The following is a 20,568-nucleotide window of genomic DNA, read 5'->3' as shown; positions in this document are numbered from 1 at the left end:
GTCTTCCATACAGCAGTTATATACGTTTCACTTCATGACATTGACTGCAATTCTCAATGCGACAGCTCTTTTCCCACTTCCTCCCTGTAGTTACCTCTTCCCTGTGTCCTTCTTCCCTATGAATTCCTGTTCCCTAAGCTATCTCTCCATGCAAATACTGCCCTTCTGTTCTCCTTCATAGCAATACGGCCTTGGAAACCCAAAGAGTGGTCATTAAGAGTCGGAATCGACTCAACGGCAATGAGTGTGGTTTTTTGGTTTTTGTTCTTCCATGACTGATCATTCTAAGGAGTGTGTCTACCTGACATAAATGTTCGCTTTATACACCTATCTATTGTACTGTTAACTAAAAGGCTGGCAGTTCAAACCCACCAGCCACCCCTTGGAAGGAAGACTGGACAATCTACTTATGTAGAGATACCGCCTCGGAAACACAAGAAAGGGGGGTCGCTATGAGTTGGAACAGACACAATGGCAGTGAGTTTGGTTTGGTCTGGTTTGCTATAACAAACACAAGTGCACGGCTTTAACAAACACAAGTGCATGGCTTTAACAAACAAAAACTTAAGTTTCTCACAATTTAAGAGGATGGAAGTCCAAATTCAGGGTGTTGACTCTAGGGGAAGGCATTCTTTCCCCATCAGCTCTGAAGGAAGGTCCTTGTCTTTTCTGGGCTTCAGGTTTTGGACAGTCTTAATGTGGTTGACAAGAGCTTTGGTGGCATAGTACCTAAGGCATTTGACTGCTAACCAGAAGGCTGGTGGTTCAAACCCACCAGCCAATCCTCAGAAGGAACACTGGGCAATCTACTTCCGTAGAGATACTGCCTTGGAAACCCAAGGAGGGGTCACTATAGTAGGTTTGATTTTGGTTTTATTATTTGGGTGGAAGCCATGAAAGTGAGTTCAATTCCAGACTGCGAAGGTTAATTAGGGGCTAAAGTCGGGGGGGGGGGGGTTCACCAAGCTCTATCAAAACAGTAAATCTGGTCTTTTTTATGAATTTGAATTTTGTTCCACATTGTTCTGCACTCTATCGAGGATCTCAGATTTGCATTTTAAAGGACTGGTCAGATTACCCATTAAGCAAGGTAAACAAGGGCTTAAACTCACTGCTGTGAGTCGGATTCGACTCATAGCAACCCCTCCTTGGTTTTCCAAGGCAGTATCACCCCTTGGTATCACCCTTCTTGTGTTTCCGAGGCAGTATCTCTACATAAGTAGATTGTCCAGTCTTCCTTCCAAGGAGTGGCTGGTGGGTTTGAACTGCCAGCCTTTTAGTTAACAGTACAATAAATAGGTGGTATCACTACAGAAGTAGATTGCCCAACCTTCCTTCCCAGGAGTGGCTGGTGGGTTTGAACCACCAGCCTTCTGGTTAGCAGTCAAATGCCTTAGGCACTATGCCACCAGAGTTCCTAAACATGGGCTTACTTGTGCTTATTTACTCATTCTGCTGCTAATTAAAAGGTCAGACGTTTTGAACCCAAGCCTCTCATAGAAGAAAGATGAGGCAGTCTGCTTCTATAAAGATTTACAACCTTGAATACCCTATGGGGCAGTTCTACTCTGACCCATAGGGTCATTATGAGTCAGAATTTATTCGATGGCAGTGGGCTGGTGATAAATTTCACAGTTTTTCACCACATCAAATTTTCTGCTTCTAGGTATGGCTGTCATTCATCTCTTCCCCAACCCACAGCATCTTCCTATAAAATCAAAGCCTCCATTCAAATTTATAATCCCTGACAGGCACAGAGTACCCAGGAAGCAAGGTACACACAAGTGTATTTGTGCTTACTTACTAACCTGTAGTGTACAGTTTCACACGTTAATCACCACATCAAGGAGTCCTGGTGGCACAGTGGTTAAGCGCTTGCTGCCAACCAAAAGGTCGGTGATTCAAACCCACCAGCCACTCCACAGGAGAAAGGTGGGCATTCTGCTTCCATAAAGATTTACAGCCTTGGAAACCCTATAGGCAGTTCTACTTTGTCCTATAGGTTCACTGAGAGTCAGAATTGACTCATGACAATGGGTTATTACCACATCAAAGATGGGGGATTTTGCATCTTTGATGTGGTGAAACCCATGTAAAATTGTTCACTACAGATTAGTAAGTAAGCACAAGTAAATCTGTGCTTACCTTGCTTACTGGGTGATCTGTCTCCTGTGCCTAAGGGCTCTGGCTTGGAAAGTGCTTTATTGGCAACTCTTATGGTCCTGAGGTTTCTGGCATTGTAGCTATTAGCTCTTTATCTCTCTCACTAGAAGGCAGTTTACTGACCAGAGAGGAGGGAGAAAGTATAAATGTTTTGAAAGAGTTTTAAAAATGACAAGAGTGGAATTTGTTATGCATAGCACAATACTATAATCATAATCATAATCATAACAGCAGAACAATTAAAGTTCATGGACAAGCCTATCACCCTAACATCACTTGTTTCTATTCCCTTCCATTTCCTCAGGTATTAATTAAACTTATGCCAAACACTACCAGTTTTGCTTGGTTCATGTGAAGTTTCCACACATTGTAAATAAAAATTTGCACTATGCTTTTGTTTCATTTTGTTTACGCTAAGTATCTCTGAGCCTGCAAAATATATATTCATAATATGGCTTTAGTGGTTACATAATATTCCATCAAGTACATACACTTTAACTCACAGAATTATTTCAGTGTAAGTATCCAACCTGTAGGGGTAAATGCTAACACATTTGACCTTGTACCTCAAGGAACAGAGGTTGGTCAAAGTTAGGACCAAAGCTCCCGGTACTAGCGCTGGATCCCCGGCATCCGCGGAGGAGCGCCAATCACGCAACTGCCTGGGCACCTGTCACCTACGCGCCATTTCCCGCCTAACATACTCCGCCCCGCCCCGCGCGCCCTCGTTCCACCCCCACCCCCCGCCACGCGCGCACACTCCTCTCTCCAAGCAGCCTATTTCTCAGAAAAACTCAGCCGAACTCACTGCCCTCGAGTGGAATCTGACTCACAGCGACCCCTCCTTGGCTTTCTGAGGCGGAATCTCTACGGAAGTAGATTGCCCAATCTTCCTTCCCAGAAGTGGCTGGTGGGTTTGAACCGCCAGTCTTCTGCTTAGCAGTCAAATGCCTTAGGCACTACCCCACCAGAGCTCCGCATTCTAGACACCTCTTTAGGTGTACGTGAGGCCGGAAGTGATGTAATACGGGGGCTGGGAGGGGCGGGGCCGAGTTATAAACCTCCCCCTGGGGTTGTCTACCCTTCACAGGGAATCTGCATCGGCTGGTGGCTGCTTGTGTAGCGGTGGACCCTGCGTGAGTGATGGGTGACTGCTAGAACTCCTCCGACCCTTCTTCCCTCCCCTTCTTGCAGGGCTGTTTCGCGCGATCCCTAGTCTGGCCCTTCTCGGTGCTGTCCAACAGTCTTTGGGAACGGGAGCGGGAGAAGGGAGGGTGCAGCACTTCAGGGTGGGGTGGGTGGCGTGGAGCCGGGCCCGTGTGCGGGTGGCAAGGGGCCACAGTGGCGCGCAGAACGGGCTACAGGTGCTGTGGGGTGGATCCCCTGTGGGAAGAGGTGCTGTCCCGCCTTCCCCTTCTCCTTTCTGTGCTCCTAGCTTAGGTCGCGGAGCGGTGATTGCTTCTCCGTTAAGGTTCTGAAGGCGAGATAATGTCCTGCAGCGGCTCTGCCCCGCCATTCTGCGTCGGTTCCTCGTGCCACCGCGGATTACTTTTCCCCAGCAGCTCACCCTTGAAAAGATGCAGGCCCTTATCGGAGATAGCCCTGGGATGCAGGTTCGAGAGCGAGGTGTCAGCCCTGCGCTGGGACGGCCACGCTGCCGCAGCACTGGCGGTTCCTGTTCTGCCGGGAGCACGTGGCTGCTCCAGGAAGTCGCCCTAGGGGACGGCTGTCGGGATTCGTGGATGACCTTGAGCTCGTAACCCACCGTTTTCTCCGGGGTCCATGTGGACTCCGATCTGGTTGTTGAAAGGGTCCCGAGTGTGTCACAGGCATTTGGAATGGGGAACTTTGTGGTATTTGTCAGGTTCTGCCCTTTGGCCTTATGTGCAGGTTCTCAGCTTTTCCGAGGCAGATATTCGAATAGCTAAGCAGTCCCCACTACAAGATGGGAGATGTGAACTTAAGCTTTGTGAAACCCTTGGCCTAGAGGGAATCTGCTTTCTCTTTCGGGAAATTAGCAGTATGGCTAACGGGCTGTACTGTGTTAATAAATGCATTAGAAACCCATTCTGTCAATGTTTCTGGCGCACAGCACTCTTAGAAAATAATACCTTGTAATGGGACTGCTTTGGTGGCGTAGTGCCTAAGGCACTTGACTGGTAACCAGAAAACTGGCGGTTCAAACCCACCAGCCACTCCTCAGAAGGAAGGTTGGGCAATCCTACTTCCGTAGAAATGTTGTTGTTGTTATTATGTGCCGTCGAGTCGGCCCCGACTCATAGCGACCCCTCCTTGGGTTTTCGAGGCAGTATCACTACGGAAGTAGGATTGCCCAACCTTCCTTCCGAGGAGTGGCTGGTGGGTTTGAACCGCCAGCCGTCTGGTTAGCAGGCAAGTGACTTAGCCACTATGCTACCAGAGCTCCGTAGAAATACTGCCTTGGAAACCCGAGGCCGGATCCCTATGAGTCGGGTCAGACTTGACGGCAGTGAGTTTGGTTTTTGGTTTAATGGGACTGCGGTGAGCACGTTTCCTCTGCCTACTGCTTGAAGTGACCTTGGGCATGTCACCTATCCATGGAATTTAATTCCTTTTTTTTTTTTTTTTTTTGAAAGAGAAAAGAATTGTCCAGTTAACAAAAGTATTTGGACACCTGATACCGATACCATCGTTCTAAGTTTAGACTGAGTTTGGAATACTAAATGCTGATTCAGTTGTCTCTAAGTGGGGAAGTTTGACCTCATTGACAAAGACATTTTAGCTGATCGATTTCTAAAAATTGTTTTCTGCTGTGAAAATTAATATTATTGTAGTTAGCTGCTAATTCAGACTCATGGCAGCCCCATGTGTACAGAGTACAACTGCTCCATAGGGTTTTCAAGCAAGGCCTTTCAGAAGTAAATCACCAGCCCTGTCTCTGGGTGGGTTAAAACTGCCAGTCTTTTGGCTGGTCAAGTGCTTAACAGTTTGCATCACAAAGTATGGTTGGCACTGCTGCTATTTTTTTTCCCCCCCTCAGTTTTGGTTTATAATAAATTGATTATGCTTCACAAGAAAATCTATTTTATGTGAATTATTTTCAAAGGACTGGCCGTATACCAAACCAAACTCACTGCCATTGAGTCAATTCCGACTCATAGTGACCTTGGGTTTCCAAGACTGTAAATCTTTACAGAAGCAGACTGCTTTATCTTTCTTCCACAGAGCAGCTGAGTTCCAACCACTGACCTTTTGGTTAGCAGGCAAATGCCTAACCACTGCACCACCAGAGCTCTTTAAAGGCCTATATGTAGCACCTGTTAGCTTTTCTTTGATGGCAGTGTTTTTGTTAAGTAATGGCGCTTGTGAACCTGCCCGTTGCTGAAGATTGTTGGATAGTGAAACTTTGCCCTACAAGGCATTTATTTGCTTCTGATAGTGTATTTCTCTGTAATGGAGCAAGGTCCCCAGCTAAACCTAAATCAGACAATGAGAGCCAGTTAAAAATGATCGTCTGAGGCCTTTTGGAACTCTTCTGTGTGTGTGTGTGTGTGTGTGTGTGTGTGAGCTCTGCACAAATAGGCTGCTACGGCTTAAGTTCTTTTCAGAGAACTATGAAATTAAAGATCCTGCTTATTTTCTTTGATTTAGTTTCCTTCACTGCTCTTTTATTTTAAGCCTATAATGTTAGACTCTTGAAGTTAGGAAAGACCTTGATCATCCCTTATCAAGTGATTCTAGGTATATACAACCATTTAAGAGTTCTGAGGATCCTGCAGAAGTTTTGTAGGTTCTTGTGATCTTTTCTTTTCTCCCTAATAAATGCACAGTTGTCTAGGGAAATTGTTTGTATAATGGGTACCTACAAACAACTGCTTGAGACTGAGCCCTATTTGGTAAACTTTACAGTTTTTTTCTTTTTCAAAAATCTTCCTACAACCTAATCTTTGTCCAGAATTTCAGGATAAACCTGAATAATGACTAGGATGGGAAAAGATGAGGTACAGGGTTTTCATTATATTCTTTTTCATATCATGTGGAACCTCGTGTGTATCAAACATGTCACAGTACTTTTAAGATATTTTTACTCCCTCATGTACTTTGGACATGTAGGATTGCTATGAGTCGGAACTAACATGACGGCACCTAACCACAACAAATTAATTGCCACCAATAATATGTTTTATTATGTTGTTGCCCTGGCTCTGGGGAGGTTTTGTTACAGGATAGGGAAATTGCGAGAGCTGTCAGTCAGAGACGGTTCATAGAGATGGCCCTTAAGAAACAAGAGGAATGTTGATGAGCAAAGGCAGGCACTGGATTCTGGCTCATTTTGGAGAAAAAGAGGGCAGTGAAGTTTTGGGCGGTGAAGGGTCTTAAAACAGCATCAGACAGTCAGAGGAACTTAATTTTATGTGAGTTCCAAATAGTTGAGACAGTAGCGTGTTTTCTGAATTGGAGTGGGCTTGTCCACAATATCAAACGAGGTGGTTTATTCCTATTTTAAGTAAAATAGAATGACAGTTTTGAGTATGTTATGCGTAATCGAAAATATATGTTGGTACCCAATTCCTCTTTAGCTGTATCAAATCCCTGGTTTTGAGACTCACCAAAGCAGCTTGAGATTTCAAGATAATAATATTTTTTTAATTAAACAGAAATTGATGTCCTATTTCAAGAATTTATAAATTAGATATTGTATTTTAAAGAACTTTGGGTCTGTAGTCTATCTAGTTTCTTTGCCTGTTCCTTGTCTTCCATCTTTTGGCTCAGTGAAAGACATTTCAGATCCATTTTATGGTTCAAAGTACATTGGATTATGTTTTGCTTACCATAATTTTTATTATTAATGTGAGAAGTTGATTTTTTTAACTACCACTGGAAACATCTAAAATGCATAAAAATCAAGGCAGTATTTGGTGCTTGTGTTTCTTGTGATTATTTTGAAATAAACCAAATAAGTGTTGTTTGGTATTTAGATGTGATCTTTTAATAGAACTACCTGTTTATGGACAGGATGATGTTATTTATTAGAGTGATTTGAGTTGGAAGAAAATTCATTAAGGGATTTTTTTTTTTTAAAGGGATTCTTTTAAATAGAAAACTTCTTTACTGTGTGTGAGTTTTTCTAGTTATAACAATTTCTACATGAATTACAGTGACATTGATTACATTCTTCATGTGGTACAACCATTCTTGCTATTCCTTTCCAAATTATTCCTACCACCATTAACATAAACTCGGTGCCCTTTAAGCAAAAACCCTCTTCTCTCCCCTGATACTAGTAATAATTTTGGTTTATATTTGCTTATTTCATATAAGTGAGATCGTCCAATAGTTGTCCTTTTGCAGCTGACTTGTTTCCCTAAGCATAATGTTTTCAAGGTTCATCTACCTCATGGCTTACATCAGGATTTCATTTCTCTTCATAAATAATATACCATAGTATGTATATACCACATCTTGTTTATCCACTCATCTTTTGATGAACATTTTGGTGGTTTCCATATTTTAGCTATTGTGAAAAGTGCTGCATTGAACTTTGGTGTACTCCAAATGTTTATTGACTAAAATGTCTGTCCCCTGTGAGGCCATTTTGAATGAATGACTCAAATTTGTTACATATAAAACTTCAGGAATAACTTGTGTGGTCTTCACAGACATGGAGTTAAATGATAAGATTAAGACAGAGTTAAATGATGAGATTAGAATGGAAATTCCCTCGGATGTAATTTTTTCTTTTGATTTCTTTTATGTTATTGTTATAATTTTGTGTCTGAGGGTTGAAATAGAAATAACATCTGCTTGCTATGGATTTTAATTACAAATTCTATTCTACCATTTCTGCAGACTTGAAATCACTCAGGCTTCTTATTTATTTAAATCATTTTTTAAAATGAATTTCACTTTAGTCTTAAAGCTAATTTAAAACTATAAAACTTGAGGAATGCTAGTTCAGATATGTGTTAAATTTGTAAGCTTTGTCTTCCTAGAAAAGGGAGATTGAAATTGGTTCAGGGTGGGGTCTCTAGTTCTGGCTCTAGAGATTGGGTCTGTTAAGTTCTGGTGCAGTGGCTGTGATAAGGTTTTTGTACCAGAAGGGGTAAGAGATTATGCTTCTAAGAATATGATCTATTGGTTATTGACTCTGGTCTTTAAAAACTGGGGGATTTTTTTTGGCTTGTAGGTTTTAGATAGGGAACTTTTTCTAATACCAGTTTATATAATAAATATCTTCTATTTTTACAGTCTACATACATATTTACAGTTACATACAAGATATATGTAAGATACAAATATCTTACAGCTTGCTTTGTGCCATATAGGTTTTGAATGTACTATAAGTATACTTCTTATACAGGAAAAGCCTTAAAATGGACAGTGTACAATATATATATATACAGTCAACATATATTACTTTTAAGCATCTAACAAACCAAAACCAAACTCACTGCCATGGAGTCGGATCCAACTCAGCGACCCCTCCTTGGGTTTCCGAGGCGATATCACTGTGAAAGTAAATTGTGCAACCTTCCTTCCGAGGAGTGGCTGGTGGGCTTGAACTGCCAGCCTTGCTGGTTAGCAGTCAGATGCCTTAGGCACTACACCACCAGAGCTCCTTTCAAGTATCTAGATACGTTTAAACCAAATTAATCAGGTTTCTGTTAAAACCTATGTTTTTACTTAACATAGGGCTCTCCTTTGGTTACAGAGGTACACTTTGGTTCAAAGAAAGTTAAGAGTTATATCTTAAATTTATAGAGATGAGAACACATTTTCTGTGACCCAAACCTATTGGACTTCATTTTCAGATTATCACTTTTTGGTGTCAAACAAGTCACTGTCACTGAAACTTTCAGATAACTGGCCTCTTCAGTTACAAAATATAATATGTGTTTTTCTTCTGTCTATTCTTTTTGCATCAAAGAGCTTGTCAAATCATTTGTACAAACTTAATCAGAAGGATTTAGGATTCTTCTCTTCTATTGGAGATGCTTTGTTACTCGTCTTTGTAGCATAAATGCTCTTAATTCTACTTCAGTTTTCCTCTTCACCTCCACCCCAGGTGATACTCTATTGTCTTTTATAACCCATATTCAGATTTCTTATGATATGTGCCAGGATGTCTTTCATAGCTATCCCTACTCCTAATTCAGGATCTAGTCAAGGATCATAAAAAATTTAGTTTTTATGTAAACTAAATAATTGGTTAAAGACTCTTTCTAAAAAGAATATATAACCTAGCCTGGGACTGTAAAGCCCTCACTAATCTGGTATGATTGATATAAACTCTATTTTTATACTAGGTTCCTCTCTGTGGCAGCTTAGAATGATGGATCAAGCCAGATCAGCATTCTCTAACTTGGTAAGCTCTACTAATTGTGTTTCTGTCACCAATTTGTAAGAATATGAAGTACATAAGAGCATTAACTTTGGCCCCAAACCAAACCCAACCCACTGCTATTGAGTCAATTCCAACTCATAGCGACCCTATCAGACAGAGTAGAATTGCCCCATAGGATTTCCAAGGCTGTACATCTTTGTGGAAGCAGCCTGCCACATCTTCCCACAGAGCAGCTAGTGGGTTTGAATTGCCAACCTTTCGGTTGGCAGCCTAGCACTTTGACCACTGCACCACCAGGGCTTCTCAGACTTTGGCCCAGTAAGCATGAAATAATACCCAAAGGTACTGTCAGATACTCATTTACATTTGATCTGGTGGTGTGAGGCATAACTGATCCCACAAATGAGGAGTATTACTCGGTTTATAGTTGGGTTGATAATGTAAAATCTTATAAGAAGCTTCAGGTAGTTTGGGCATCATGGAAGAGGATAGCATCATGGGAAAGGATACCTAAGTAGATACAATGCAATAGAGAAAGCACTTAACAAAATGTGTACCAAAAAAAACCAAACCCCCTGCCATAGAGTCAATTCTAACTCATAGTGACCCTATGCGACCGATTAGAACTGCCTCATCTTTCTCCCACAGAGCAGCTGATGGGTTCAAACCACTGACCATTTGGTTAGCAGCTGAATGCTTTCATCACTGCACCACCAGGGCTCCTTAATCAAATTGTATAGTAGTAGACAAATATAACAGTAACTCTGAATGAGATGAGGGAAGTCAGAGTATAATCTGGCACTCGTGCCATCAACAGAACCAGACACACAGAAGAATGCTGATTTGAAAGAAAAAAAAGCCAAACTCACTGCCGTCAAGTCTGATCCGACTCATAGCAACCCCTCCTTGGGTTTCCAAGGCGGGTATCTCTACGGAAGTAGATTGCCCAGTCTTCCTTCTGAGGAGTGGCTGGTGGGTTTGAACCACCAGCCTTCTGGTTAGCAGTCAAATGCATTAGGCACTGTGCCACCAGTGCTCCCTAGTTTGAAAGAGGAACTTCTTTTTCCTTAAGAATGTATATTGAGCCATAGTAATGATGCAATAACAAGTATAGTACCTGACCAAACTTTTCTTAAATGTTCGTATTCCCTGTCTTCTCCATAACACTTTCATTCTCTTTTTTAAAATGTCAGTTCGGCGGAGAACCATTGTCATACACCCGGTTTAGTCTGGCTCGGCAGGTAGATGGCGATAACAGTCATGTGGAAATGAAACTAGCTGATGAAGAAGAAAATGTTGACAATAACGTGGGGAGTAATCCTGCCAATGTCATGAAACAGAAAAGGTTTAATGGCAGCATCTGCTGTAGTGCTATTGCTGTAATCATCTTTTTCTTGATAGGTAAGAATGCCCATCCAAAAATTAAGTATTCCTTAGAAGTAACTCTGAGAAGTCTGTTGATTCAGCTCAGAATGTTTTTATTCAGCTCAAAAGGTATTTACTTTGTACCTTTTAAGTGCCATTGTGCTAGGCACTAGGAATATAACAACTAGGATTCTACACCTGCCATTTAGCTTAGTGTGATGGAAAAAGAAAGAAACATTATTTCAATATAAGGTACAAATGTTATACTGGAAATATACACTGAATATTTGTAACATGGAAGCCCAGTTGAGGGGTTCAAGGAAGGCTTCTGGAAAGAAAAGGTGGTACCTATGGTTTGAACAGTTAATTATTTAAACTAATTTTAGTAGATAATTTATTGGATTGCATGGTGGAACTCTGGAGCTGTAGTTAAAACATTTGGCTGCTAACCAAAAGGTCAGTGGTTTGAATCCACCAGCCACCCCATGGGAGAAAGATGAAGCAGTTTGCTTCTGTAAAGAATTAAGCCTTGGAAACTCTCTATAGGGAAGTTTTACTCTGACCTATAGGGTAACTGTAGGTTGGAATTGACTTGATAGCAGTGGGGTTGGGGTGGGGATGATTTAAAACTCTGAGATGCATTATTTACCTTCAAACTCTTTAGAATTTGATTAAAACTCGTGTTTTCAAGACTTAGCTGAAAATATTAAACATTGCTATAAGGATAGATTGTAAATGAAATTCTGTGAGTTCAGCTCTGAAACTTTATTTTTAGGATTTATGATTGGCTACTTGGGCTATTGTAAACGTGTAGAACCAAAAACTGACTGTGAGAGACTGCCAGGAACCGAGTCTTCAGTGACAGATGATTCAGAAACCTCTGAGACAGATATCTTTCCTGAAACAACTCACTTATTTTGGGCAGACCTCAAAAAAATTTTGTCACAGAAACTGAATTCTGCAGAGTTCACCAGCATCATCAAGTAAGCTTGATAGGTCATACGTTTAACCTCAAGGTCTAAAAATACTTAATGATTATTAGATATAGTGAAACAAAACAAGGGTGATGATGTTAAAGAAAGGCCTTTTAGAATAGGGGGTACTTACCATGTTTAGCTAGAGGGTAAGGGGTAAGGGGTCAGCAAAGAATTGAAACTATGTTGGTAGGGAAAAAGGTGAATGTAGAGCATTATTCTTCAGGAGAAAAAAAAATTCACTGGTGCTTGATCTTTTCTGCCATCTGGTTCTTTGTAGTTTATTGCTTGCTGTCAGACTTTATCTTTCTCTAATTTTCCATCCTTATTCTTTGAAATGTGCTGAGCTGTCCACAGGGTGGTGCTGTAGCTCATGCCTATCTGGACTGTCCAACTTAATATGCCTGTGGTATTCCTTGATTCTACTGGTTCTTACCCATTAATCCATACTCCAAGAAGGATCCTTAAGGTTTCTGTCCTTACATTGGTGTTGTCTTCCTTAGGCGCACATCTAATTCTGTGTGTAAAGAATAAATTCTATTTTTTTACCTTCTGCTAGCTTCCTATATAGCCATTTCAATGGTACTATAATTCTTTTAAAATAAAATCTTGGCATTTTTAACTCATTCAGTGAATAGTTTGGTGTATACTGTACCCTAGACATTATAGATTGAAAGTGACCAAAGTCTACAAAAAACTGGTCCAATGACTAATATGATGAGTATATTTACAAAGAAGCAGGACAGCTAAGATTAAGCAAGGAGGATTTCTGCTTCCAGGGGCTTCCTAATGCTTCAAAGTAGATGAAAATTAAAGCTATACACCTTGACTCTTGAGTTCACCAACAATATTGCTGTCTGTCACTTTGCTTACAATGTCTCTTCTGAAAGCTACTCACATCCTCTAAGACTACCTGAAGCAGACACATTGATATAATATATCCTGATTATATTAATGTAATACATCCTAAAACAGAATGGAGCTTTTGGAGTACTTTACAGTGGATAAAGAGGTTTTAACAAGTTTAAAGTCATAAGTTACTTTAGATCTTCTTTCAAATTTATCTCTATCTGGTGAGTTAAGAAGTTTTGGATCACGGTTAATTAATCTTAAGTATGAGAGGTAGTACTGAGTTATGCCTTTTAAAAAATTTGCTTGATCCTTGAGTTAAATATTTATTTTAAATTAAACTTTAGTTCATTTAACAGTGACCTTTTTTCCTCCAGACAGCTGAATGAAAATTTATATGTCCCTCGTGAGGCTGGCTCTCAGAAAGATGAAAACCTTGCATTTTTTATTGAAAATAAATTTCGTGAATTTAAATTCAGCAAAGTTTGGCGTGACGAACATTACGTTAAGACTCAGGTCAAAAGCAGGTATGCTAAAAGATGATAAACTTACTTTATGGAAGTAGTGCTAAAAATAGCAAAGACTTTGAAAGTAAAAATCAGGGCCATGATTATGAGATAAATTTCCTAGGGCCAAATAATGCAAGTGAAATGCTAAATGTATTAAAGCTGTTTAATTTTTTTTCTAATAAGGACTTAGCTTCATTTTAACCTTTTTTTTTTTTTTTTAAAGCAATGCTCAGAACTCAGTAAGTATCGCAGATGTGAATGGTACAACCATATCCCTGGTGGAGGATCCTGAGGGTTATGTGGCATACAGTAAGGCTACGACAGTTACTGTAAGTAAGAAAAACAATGCCACCTGCCTTATTTTTCCTGCTGAATAACTAAAAAACTGATTGATTTCATTGTCAGTTTAGCTACCTAGTGTTGCCATGACAGAAATACCACAAGTGGATGGCTTTAACAAACAGAAATTTATTTTCTCACAATTAGTTGGCTAGAAGTCTGAATTCAGGGCACCAGCTCAAGAGGCTTTCTCTCTTTTTTGACTCTAGAGAAAGGTCCTTGTCTCTTTTCATCATCTGTAGGCCCTGCGTTCATTGGCTCCTTGGTGATCTTCATATGGCACTGCATTTCTCCTCCTCGTCTCTGCTTCTGCTTGCTTGTTGAATCTCTTTTGTGTCTCAAAAGACACAAGATACACCCTACAAAAATCCTGTCTCGTTCACATAACAAAGACAGTCGATTCCCAAATGAGATCATAACCATAGGCCTAGAGGTTAGGATTTACAACACATATTTTTGAGGGACACAATTTAATCCTTAACACTGTGTTTGTGGGTTACATATTTATTTGTGAAATGTAGTTGATCATGAGATTTTCTTGTTTTCAGCCTCCACTGTCTTTCTGCCACAGTTAACATCCAAAGTCATCAGCTTGGTCTACAAGGCCCTAAATAATTCTGTAGCTCTTCTCCCTAACTCACCCTGCTGTGGCTACCCTGACTGCCTTACTGTGACACAAACATTCAAACTCAAGCATGTTCCCACCTCATGGCCTTTATACTTGCCTTTCCCTTTGCCTGGACCACTCTTTGCTGAGCTATCCACATGGCTCCTTTCCTTACTTGGTGCAGTCTCTTCTCTGATATTATCTTATTTGGGAGGTCTTCCCTGATTATCTTATCTAAATTGTCTCTAATCACTTTCCCCTTATCTTGCTTTATTTTTCTTCCTAGCATCATAGCACCTGATATAGATTCACTAGTCTCAACATTAGAATGTACACTGTGTGGCAGAGTAGAAGTTGGTTTCATTTTCTGCCATGTCTTAGACTTTGGCCAGTGCTTGTCGCATGGCAGTATTTGCTGAATAAATCCTTATAGCAGATCCTCCTTTTGTGAGGACAAATTCTTTGACTGTGGTCTAATCTTACCATAATTCTTACATTTACATAATATAAATATCTTTTCAAATTTAGGTCAATATGGCTAAACTACTATAAAAATAGATGAAATAGATGATTTTCAGGTTAAATACCACATATTTGTATGTGAGGGGTCTGTATGTTTAGTGAGTACCTACCAAGCCCATGAAGTTTTATGATCATTCTCTGCCTTCCTGGTTAGCTGTGCTGTATCGCTTTTCCTGGCTACACACCAGGTGTTTAGAGGTGGATGGATTATTCTGTTAGGAAACACTGAAGGTTTCAATTTACCTCCAAGCTTTCTTTATTCACGTACTTGATTGATAACATCAGTTTGTAGCCATCTGTGTATACTCTGTTGAAAGTTTAGAAACAGAATTATGATAAACATCTAAACATTGGCCTGTGCAAGTCACTTTATTGTAATAAACCAAAAAACCCACTGCCATCGAGTTGATTCCAACTCATAGCAACCCCCATTGGGCTCTCAAAGCTGTAAATCTTTATGGAAGTAGATTGCCTCATCTTCTTCCTGCAGAGCACCTAGTAGGTTTGAACCACCAACCTTCTGGTTAGCATCTTATTGCCTTCACCATTACACCACCAGAGCTCTTCTGTTTTATTGTAATAGATGTGTTTAACAATGTGTGAACAGATGTGTTATCAAACTTTTCATTAAAACCTGTCCCTGTATATGTACTTAACTGTCTAGGGTTCAGGTTTGGGAACCACGTATAATTGCTGCCACGACTAGTCTATATATAGTGTTTATATTGGTATATGTCACTGTTAGCACATCCTGTTACCCTTTCTCTTCCAACAAAAATCTATAAAATACCCTTTAGGTTGAAAACAGCATAGGATAATGAAAGATGAATTCAGGAGGCGAGAACTCTAGGTTTCATTCCTGATAACCTGACCAGTTTTGACTTTAGAGCTCTCATATGTCATTTCGGGGCCTTGGCCTCTGATTTTTGCTCTCTTAAGTTTAATCTGTAAAGACCCTTCTGTCTCAGATTCTTTGATTGATTTTATACCATAATACTCATTTAATTTAATGTCTTTGTTCTAGGGTAAATTGGTCCATGTTAACTTTGGCACTAAAACAGACTTTGAGAATTTGAAGTCTTCTGTTGATGGATCTTTAGTGATTGTCAGAGCAGGGAAAATCACTTTTGCTGAAAAGGTGAGTGTGGGTTATTAAATAACATTGCTACCACAGCATTCTTCACTTAAATGGTATTTGTTAATTTTCCTGAGTTCTGAGTAATAGCAATTCTGAGCTCTCAGACTCAATAATATAATTTATCAGAGTGCTTAATTCAAATAAATTCCAATTATCTTAGTTACTTAAAAACTATGGCATATCTGTATTTTGCAGCCATTGTCTTTTAGTGAAAATAATTAGAAATGCTTGAGTGAAAGCAGCTTAAATTGTATCTATGTAACTGAGTTTTAGGTTTATGTAGAATTCAACTATGACTCTTTTATAAAAACCACACCCATTGTCCTTTAGTCAGCTCCGACTCATAGTGACTCTTTAGGCACAGTAAAACTGCCCCTTAGGGGTTCCAAGGTGATAAAATCTTGACGGAAGTAAACCGCCAGCCACATCTTCTTCGGGGCAGCTGGTGATCACACTGTCAAACTTTTGGTTAGTAGCTGAGTCCTTAACCATTGCACCACCATTTTTTTAAAACAAAAGGGCTCCTTTTGTTTTATATAAATCTAAAAAACAAACCTACTACCCAAGGACTAGAATGAAACATCAAAAGGCAGATTGATTGAGTTTTTATTATTTCTCCCCTTACTTCTTCTTCATGAGTTAGTTACAAGGGACATGTTTTCCCAGCTCCTTCCCTAAATATAAGCTCTTTTGATGTATTTGGGGAGGATCAGTCTAGTCTAGTCCTCTATGGTGTCAGGTAACCATTGCCCTGTAGCATAAAGTCCAGTATGTATTCTTTCCATTTTATTGCATTCAGATTTTCATTTACTGAGCTTTACATGTTTTTCTTAGGTTGCAAATGCTGAAAGCTTCAATGCAACTGGTGTCTTGATATATATGGACTATGCTGACTTTCCCATTGTTGAGGCAACACTTCCAGTCTTTGGACATGTGAGTTCTTACTTCTTGAGTAAATGAGTGTGTGGGTTTTCCAAACTGTGACTTTCTAAAACATTTTTTTTTCCCTCAGACAGTTTAAACAGTAAGCAAGAAGATGGGTTATGTGACTTCACAAACTAGTTATTACTTGTTGCTAAAAATACTTTATCAATAGTATCTTGAATTGGGAATTTGGTATATTGTATATAAAAACAACATGTGTAGAGCTATTCCAAAGTTTCAGACATGTAAGATCCTAAACTAAGCTTGGGCTGCTTATAGCCTTATTGAATCTGAATATTACAGAGAAGTTCTTGACTAAGTGCCTAATAGATATACTTATTCTTTTGTTTTAATAGGCCCATCTGGGAACAGGTGACCCTTATACACCTGGATTTCCTTCCTTTAATCACACTCAGTTTCCACCATCTCAGTCATCGGGATTGCCTAATATACCTGTACAAACAATATCCAGATATGCTGCAGAGCAGCTGTTTAAGTAAGTTCTTATTTGAAAACTGTCTTATAGGTGAAGTTTTATGATTAGGGAAGAATACTAAACTGTTTAAGTTCATTTGATAAAATCTTAAAACAATGGCTATAATTTTCCACATTTGGGAATTTTAGGAACAGTTAAAATGAAATTTTTCCCCTGTTAAGTGATCTTAATAGTTGCTGGGTTTTTAACCTCATGGAGCCCTTGCTCAGTATACCCAGTGAATTCCTTGTGCAATGTTCTGACATAGTTTCTGTTTGAGTACTTCCTGTGGTGAAGTACTCTGTTGCCCATGGAAACTCACTCAATTATTGGAGTTCTGGTACAATTCATGTTGAACTGAAATCTTATTTCCTGTAGCACCCATTTATTCTGGATTTTCTTTTAGTAACACAGAGCAATTCAAATTTCATTGTCTACAGATTGAATATCCTTAGTTCTTATAACAGTTTCCAGATAAGTCATGATAAGTTCTTCTAGCTATCCTCCCTAGTTTATTAGTATCCTTCTTTAAAAATAAGTTTTCCAGTAAAATATCAGGCAGTGATTCACTGCTATTCATAAGGTTTTCACTGACCAGTCATTTGAGAAGTGAATGGCCTCTTCCTTCTTCCGAGTCTGTCTTAGCCCAGAAGCTCCGCTGAAACCTGTCCACCGTGGGTAACCCTGCTGGCATTTTGCAACATGGTGGCATAGCCTCCAGCCTCAAAGCAACACGTAAGCCACCATAGGACAACAAACTGACAGACAAGTTCATCTCCTGCAGTTGTTCCTAACCCCTCTGTACCTGCCTACCTCAGGCAATGGCCTTAAAATAGAGCCACCCACAAGTGAAAAGTATCTCCTAACCCTGGCCCATCTATCTTGGGTCCCTGCCTTAATAAAGAGCCATCCCCACGTGAAAAGCAGCCTCTAGGCCCTGGCCCATCTACCTCAGCCCTGGCCTTAAAATAGAGCCGCCCGCAAACGAGAAACAGCCTCTGCACCCTGTGCCTGCTTACCCTAGGCCCTGGCCTTAATATAGGGAAAAGCAGCCTCCAAGCCCCAGGCCCACCTACCTGGGGCCCAAGCCTTAAAATAGAGCTGCCCCCAAGCAAAAAACAGCCTCTATGCCCAATCTGATTAGTTTATGTCATTTTTAAGTACCTTTATTGAGATATAATCTGTTTATAACTCACCTGTTGAGAGTATACAATTCAATAATTTTTAGTATATTCACAGATATGTGTAGTCATTACTACAGTCAATTTTAGAACATTTTTATCATGTCAAAGAAAGACCTATACCATGTAGCTGTCATCCCTTACTACCCCATTCTCCCTCCCAGCCCTATGTAACCACTAATCTACTAAGGGACTTGAAGAACTTCATTCTGAGTCCTTCTTGGTATGTATTTCAAGTACAAACTGTACCTGTGTCTCTGGCAGAAAGGCATACATCAGATGGATTTAGGTAAAAATGTTTAAAAAACCATTGGTTAAACTGAAAAGTAACTCATGGCTTTCAAATGACTTGACTGCTTACAGATCAGAATAAGACACAAATGGTTGACCACTAGGGAATAAATTTTACATGTTCTCTTACCCAGCAGAGAACTTTACCAGGCAGAAAGTAGAACTGGTTTTATAAACCTGGAGGAAGTAACAGTAACACGGAACTCTGATCCCTGTTTTCTAGTTCTGAAAATATGGACCAAAAGTGCCCTTCTAGCTGGAAAGCACACTCTTCATGTAAGATGGTATCTTTACCGGGCAGAAATGTGAAGCTCACTGTGAACAATGTGCTGAAAGAGACGAGAATTTTGAACATCTTTGGAGTTATCAAAGGCTTTGAGGAACCAGGTAAAGACCTGTTTTGTGTGGGTCTTTTCCCATCTGTTTTTCTTGCTGTTCTTAAAGATGTGACTGGAGGAGGAGGGAGTACAAGAAGGTTGTCTTGGCTGGATTTTGTGAAATGCCCGTTTCATATTGAATCAGTTAGGTGTTGATTTTGGGGGCGGGGTGGCCGGGCCCTAGGAAGTGGGCTTGTTAAAAACTGACCATTATAACTAGAATATTCATTTTTAAGGTGTTGAGGACAGCAGCAGTAAGCAGACTAAGAGCAGATAAACATTTTAAGGGACCTATGATCTCTGCTGCAATGTTCTCAACTCTGCCACTATAGTGTGAAAACAGCCATAGACAAATACCTAACTAACAAATACCTTGGATGTGCAAGTTGTAGTTTGCAGATCCCTGGTATAGACTATCCATTAAAAGCAATCAAATAATCATATCATTTAGTAAGGAAAACCCTTGGGCTTAATTGTATATTAAATAATTAGTGAGTACAAACAAGTAATGAGTGAAATTAATTGTTCGAGCAATACTAATAAGGAAAAACAGGATTACTGGTATTGTCATTCAGTTTTTAATCCCTGGAGTCCAAAGTCATATCTGAAGTAAAACTCTCCTATAATTAATATATATGCTACAACGTTTTTACTGTTCTGTTATTATAGATATCAGTATTAGAAAAATGGTTTAAAAGCTAATTTCTCTACTTTTTTTCCTTTAAGACCGCTATGTTATACTTGGGGCCCAGAGAGATGCTTGGGGTGCTGGAAGCGCAAAATCCAGTATAGGGACAGCCCTTCTGTTGAAACTTGGAGAGATATTATCAGATATGGTCTTAAAAGGTAGAGTATAAATTTTGGTGCCTTGAACATCTATGTGCACAAATAGTTCTAGATGTTATATGCTTTGCTCACTTTTGTCTGTATTCTTAAGTTCTCTCATTAATGCCAGACCTTTACTTCTTATATACAAGGCAGATTGTCTTTTGTTTTAGCTACTTTTTGACTTTGAGACAGCTTTCCATTCAGGGTCATCATTGCATTGGGAATCGTTAATTTCTGTGAAACAGTGGGCAGTGTTACATTGGGACCTAATTCTTAGTTTGCCATACCCGGAATAACATGGCAGACCTAATGTGGTCCCTACGAATTCATTAGAAGGGTGGACAGGCTGAACTATTAGGTATGTCTATGCAGGGGGGAGTGTGCCCAAGACACACTAGGGTTGGCAGATAATGTTTCAGTGTATTTCAGACAGTGTATTTATATGTTCTGTAAGAATTCCCAGGAAGGGACAAGGTTGTAGTCACTTCTCAGCCATAGCCAGCTACCTAGAGGGAGCAAGTAGTTGGACCTGTGGGTGCAGGACCATAGTTGCAGAGGACATCAAGCTCAATTGGCATAACATACTATACAAAACCATTGTTCCATGTCCTACTTTGGCAAGTAGCGACTGGGATCTTAAAAGCTTGCAAGCAGCCATCTAGATGCAACAATGGGTCTCTCCTCATCCAGAGCAAAGAAGAA

At 40.0% G+C, this 20,568-nt stretch overlaps 1 protein-coding gene across 1 annotated transcript in view; it reads left to right on the top strand.

Annotated features, from left to right (window-relative positions):
• Positions 1-9,457: 9,457 nt before the first annotated feature.
• The window catches only part of TFRC (transferrin receptor), a 24,141-nt gene continuing 13,030 nt past the window's right edge, over positions 9,458-20,568 (top strand). The window contains exons 1-10 of the mRNA XM_007949405.1: positions 9,458-9,508; positions 10,681-10,888; positions 11,628-11,835; positions 13,053-13,202; positions 13,408-13,513; positions 15,677-15,790; positions 16,625-16,723; positions 17,071-17,204; positions 18,885-19,048; positions 19,765-19,884. Of these exons, the coding sequence (XP_007947596.1) occupies positions 9,473-9,508; positions 10,681-10,888; positions 11,628-11,835; positions 13,053-13,202; positions 13,408-13,513; positions 15,677-15,790; positions 16,625-16,723; positions 17,071-17,204; positions 18,885-19,048; positions 19,765-19,884 (1,339 nt within the window). The 5' untranslated portion in view covers positions 9,458-9,472. The remainder of the gene's footprint in view (positions 9,509-10,680; positions 10,889-11,627; positions 11,836-13,052; positions 13,203-13,407; positions 13,514-15,676; positions 15,791-16,624; positions 16,724-17,070; positions 17,205-18,884; positions 19,049-19,764; positions 19,885-20,568) is intronic.

This window comes from Orycteropus afer, unplaced genomic scaffold, assembly GCF_000298275.1.
Source record: "Orycteropus afer afer isolate SDZICR_OR568_19922 unplaced genomic scaffold, OryAfe1.0 scaffold00245, whole genome shotgun sequence".
Taxonomy (NCBI): Eukaryota; Metazoa; Chordata; class Mammalia; order Tubulidentata; family Orycteropodidae; genus Orycteropus; species Orycteropus afer.
The sequence above is the reverse complement of the archived record's forward strand: the minus strand, read 5'-3'. Positions and strand labels throughout refer to the sequence as shown.